The 5,088-nt window shown below is 50.1% G+C and overlaps 1 protein-coding gene across 1 annotated transcript; it reads right to left on the bottom strand.

Moving 5' to 3' along the window:
- Window positions 1-3,146: 3,146 nt before the first annotated feature.
- BBA_10285 (uncharacterized protein) lies at window positions 3,147-3,833 on the bottom strand (the record flags this gene model as incomplete). Its single annotated transcript, XM_008605382.1, has 1 exon — window positions 3,147-3,833. The coding sequence occupies one exon, from the start codon at window positions 3,831-3,833 to the stop codon at window positions 3,147-3,149; it is 687 nt and encodes a 228-aa protein (XP_008603604.1).
- Window positions 3,834-5,088: the final 1,255 nt, after the last annotated feature.

Raw genomic sequence — 5,088 nt, 5'->3', positions numbered from 1 at the left:
GGGAAGGTGTCGTATATGCTGCCGAAAACGATCCTCTGGATCTCGAGGAAGTCGGGCCATGTCCGCAAACTTTGAGGGCACCATTTGTCTCGAGGGTTGGTGATGGAGCCCTTCGAGGTGAGATCTGGGTCTGTTTCGATGACGAACCGAGAATACACAAGGGAATGGCAAGCCGCAATATACTCATCCAATGTCGTCGGTCTTGTTTGTTCCTCTGCTATATCGGCGCGTTGTCGCTCCCTCTGCTGCCCGCGTTCTGCTTCATCGCCGCGTTGGCGCTCTTCCTCGGCGCGTTGGCGCTCTTCCTCGGCGCGTTGTCGTTCTTCCTCGGCACGTTGTCGTTCTTCCTCGGCACGTTGTCGCTCCTCCTGTTGTCCTTTCTCTGCTTGCTCGGCACGCTTCTCCGCCTCTCGGAGAAGCTTTTTTAATTGCTCAGCATCCATCTAAGGAAGATTGTTGGGCGTCAAACTACCAGTAGTGTACTAGTGAGAGGAGGTTCGGATAGAAAGTGGGCATATCAGGTGGACCCCAGTTGTAGCCGTGGCTTAGCCAGTCACGTTATTGGACCAACGCGTTTTTGTGCAGAGGACGTGGTCATCACGCCGATGGATGCTACGTGTGATGTGTCGTGCCTGCGGCCAGATTATCCGAGCAGCAATACAGCCATGGTTCCGTTTGCAGCGGCCCATAAAGAAAGAAATTACTGGGTGTCATTCGTAGACCAGCTGCAATTAGGACGCAGTCGTCTGTCTACGAGATCTTTGACAAGTACGGAAAGGCTTAGGACAAGAAACTGTGCGGCTAGACCATTCGAATAACCCAGCAAGGTGTCACGAGGACCGCCATCATAGCAGACCCGATGACGACTGCTAGACCACTGACAGCGACCTCTGCGTGATTTCCACAGTTATCCGGCTGGGCAGCGATGTGAATACCGATGTATCGCGTTCAATGACAAAGTCGTCGCACGGTCGGATTTGAAGGTGTACCATCACGATTGCGAAACGTGGTAATAGTGGCACGCAAAAGCGCCAAAAGCATGGTGTCAAGACTTATTGTTGAAGCGTAGCAGCACTCAACCCAATACAAGCCGTGGTGTGATCTCGGTTCGAAGCAAAATGCCTCCCGCAGGGCAGCGTTTAGTCTCTTGCACGTGCTGCTCAACACTCTGCACATCTCGTCATATGCTGGGGAAGGCGACCAACCAAATATCTTCAGTAGCCTTGTGTCCAGCAACGATAAGTGATTGCGTCCAGGTGATCATGCTCCAATTAAAGGAAGACCATGCTCTGCAAACGCTGACCAACCGCAACACCAGAAGGTAGCTACGGTGAAGTATAACGCAGAGCTACATGACGACAATCTCTTGCACGGACACCTCGTGCATTGAGAAATTGCAACCTGTCAGGATTCCCACGATGACCTTCAACGACACATTGCCGAGACACATAGCGAAGTGAACGAAGACCAGGCCGATGCGCCTGCTACTCCGCAGCAGCAGCACTCTTCCGATGAATCAGATGATCAAGGCCAACATACGGCTGCTTCAGTGGCGGATGATCCATCGACGAGCTTTATGTCGAGCTTCACTTCCAGTTTCAATACGGATAGCACGCGCCCAAAAGGTTTTCGGCTATTATTTAACTCCCCTACGAAGGAAGCCGCTCGTCTAACTGCCGATCCTGTTTTACCACAACTCGGCAACCTGTTGCGTTGCCTGCTGCTATTGGGGAGCCCGATGCTCTGACTCAAACTTACCTCATCGGGTAGGGTCATATGGGCATAAGGAGAAAACCCAGTTCCGGAATCCAGAAGGTCAAGAAATGAAGACGAAGTTGAAGGACTGGGGAGAAGAAACTATTGATGGTGCCCAATACTTTTATTGGCAGAGTCCCAGGTCGGGACGGGTGCTTTGGGTGAGGGAGCGGCCGGAGTCACCGAATAAAACAGGAAAACGCAGGTAATCGGCCAATGCTTTCGTCATTCGCCGCTGCATCTTATATCTTTGATTGTGTGGGTTATTACGTTACTGTTCTCCCCAATACCTAATAACTGCCGAACCGCAAAAGCCAGACGACCCACAGTTCTGCAAGTCAACTGCGCCTGGCTTGTGACAGTATCCTTGTCTCAGCCCTCAGTGCCAGACATTTCTGTCAGGTGCGCCGCAGCCCAATTCACGTCATGCCGAATCTGCCTTTCCTTTATCCTGTCCTGCCTTCCATTCTGGAGCCCGACAATATCACTTTTTATGCGCCTGAATGTGTGGCACTCTCATGGCGTTGTAATCCCGGAAGAATACCTTTTCCGGTAGACAAGTGTTCCACATGATAATATTTACATTATCGCCCAACCCCTCACACTCCCCTCTAACTTCTCTCGCCCATAGTCTCTCACACCCTGATACACGTTGCCACCCCTCACACCAATTTTCAATACCGCAGCCGTGCGAAAGGACACGATATAAGACGCTTCGAAGACACTGAAGTAGGTTTCGCTTAGTTCCCGTTTTCTATCTGATGCTTATATGTACAAGGCCAGAATATATATGTCGTCAACGCCGGGTAACGAGCCCACGCAAACCTATCACTCTGCACACGTTTTTGAGGCGGTCGACTTTGACAGAAATATCAAATGCCGCGGTACATTGATCATGATTTACCACCCGAATGCGGCAAAGGGTTCCGACCCGTACTGGAAGTACAAAAACACTACCATTAATGAAACTCATCTTGTCCCTCGTGGGTTTAAGGCAGAGGTTCTTGATGCTTGGGTGGGTTGGACCACGCTGGAGTCAGCTTGAAAGCATCCACAATTCGATAACCCTCTTCCCTACCGACCCATAAGGTTATGGATATGTCTTCGTTCATTCCCTCTGGGATTAGGACTGTTACGCATCCAGTCGTTGATTCCCCCAAGGACTTCTCCATTTCCCTTTGATTGCTGGCGGCTATAGCTTTAGAGAAAAGTGTGCCGGAGAGATCGACTCTGTCTGCTGGCCCGTTTGAGTACATATATTCGATTCCTAAATTGCTTCCTCTCAGCACTAACATCTCTCCGCCTTTACAAGACCAACTTACGTCTGTGTGGTTGCATGTCCGCCACCAAATTGGTGTGGGAATTCTGCGTTACCGGTTGCGGAGACTCCCTCATTGACGGCAGTCTACTGAACTCTTAACGTTGTTAATTCTGCCTTTGTGCCGAAGTTTTTGGCGCATCTCACCTCTGAGAAATTCGCTGTATTCAACTGACTGGCGGAGCTCAGTTTCCTGGAGCTTGTACAAAACTTCTCCCACCGCTGTTGGCCAGCGCGGAGCATTGAAATGGACTGCTTCTGTAAGGCAGTCAAACATCTCCGTTCCCATACTGCCGACGGCCCAAGACGTAGATTTGTAGGAGAGAGCCCATACAACTAGTTGATCAGGCTCCAGCTGTCGTAGTCGTTCGCATCTGATCCTGGTCGCCATCTTCCTAGCCTTCATTTGAGCAGAGTCGAAATTGGAAAATCTTGGGCCAGCAAATATGAGGACAATATTCCTTCTGAAACCACTCGACTGCTTGAGGGCTTGATCACGAATCAAGGCTTCGATAGCTGATTGTGTTTGTGTCCTCAAATTTTTGCTCGCTTCCCATACTTCTGGTCGGCATGGGGGCCTGTACGACCCCGCCTTCTTCTGGATAGCAGTTCCAACATTGGCTACCCTTGTGCCAAGAACAGTCAAATCCCCCGGTCCGTCTCTTGCATGTGTGAAAGGTGTGTTGTGTAGGGCCGCGACACATGTTTCCAAGTTTGTGATGATGCTTTCCAGTTGTGAGACGCTGCTGGGGGCATTCATCTTCGATACTAGCTTGAAGAAGGGATGTGTGATTTGAGCTGTATGGACTGGGAGTGACCCTGTTTTAGTGCAAACACCTTTTATGTGCGCTGACTTATCAATGCGGTGCTAAGTCTCTGCACCTATGCACACTACCAATCGCAGGTGACGGAGTCCTGCTATGTGATGCAGCCCCACTACTGTGACCTTTTACTCAACCGCTATTTCCTTGCAGTTCCTAAATGTAGCGTAGCATATTTCTTGCGCCACGAGCAGTGTAAACGTCTGTGAGAAGGCCTCGACCTATGAATATAATTTGATTTGTGACAGATCGGCATCGCATTTTCGGTTGTACATGCACGAATCCATAGATCATGACGATTCAATACGTGGACTTGCAGAGAATCCTCAATTTTTCGGAACTTTTCGCGCCAGAGTTGCTGCATCATAGCCAACTAGAGCATCAGCATCGAGCCGTTTGCTCGCTCAAGTACTCCACACCTTAATTGGAGTTGAGCGACACAGAAATGCCATCACATATCTAATCTGCTCGTGGCTGCCATGTCAACAATGTCAGCTCCTGCATGCAGGTCTCTTGATCCATGACCGCCAAAGGAAGGCGGGAGGTGAGAAGTCATAACGTCTCTCACAAGCGTAGCTTGCGCGGTGTTGTGGGCGAGCCAGTCAACCCCTTCGCCGTCTATATAAAGGCCATGTTGTCGAAGGGTGCTTCTTGAAGCCTTTTATTTTTCTCTCCCCTCTTGTACTAGCAAGCAAGCTCACCGCATCACTATTGTCGAACCTTCTTGATTATAATTCAATTCTGAAACATCATGGCATCCACTACAGTTGGAGCTCTTTACTCGCAGGTGTCGTTTCTGGACACTCTTTTCCCAGGACTGGGCGTTGCATTGAGCTACATCCATCCCCTGACGTCCAGAAAATCTCATCTCGGCGCCCGCCTACTCTGCATGTATGGCTTGGTCACTTTCTTGATGAGGTTTGCGCATGGCCGTGTTGCTAGGATCGTGGAGAAATATTTCAGTTGGTCTATTATGTTGATGTCACAGGAGCTACCTAAACTCTAACCGTTCTCAGCGTTTTCTATGGAGGTCCTCTATACCGATGATTCGTACGACGCCCTGAGAAACTGGGTGCAATCTCAGCCGTTCGCCACAGAAACTCGATCCACGATTGTGACTCTCGGAAAGCGAGCCGAGCCGGGGAACGGAGCGACAAAGAACACATTGCAGTACAGTCCAAAGAACTTACGCAA

The sequence above is a fragment of the Beauveria bassiana genome (assembly GCF_000280675.1).
Source record: "Beauveria bassiana ARSEF 2860 unplaced genomic scaffold BBA_S00116, whole genome shotgun sequence".
Lineage (NCBI taxonomy): Eukaryota > Fungi > Ascomycota > Sordariomycetes > Hypocreales > Cordycipitaceae > Beauveria > Beauveria bassiana.
Note: the sequence above shows the minus strand (reverse complement) of the source record. Positions and strands in the feature narration are given on the sequence as shown.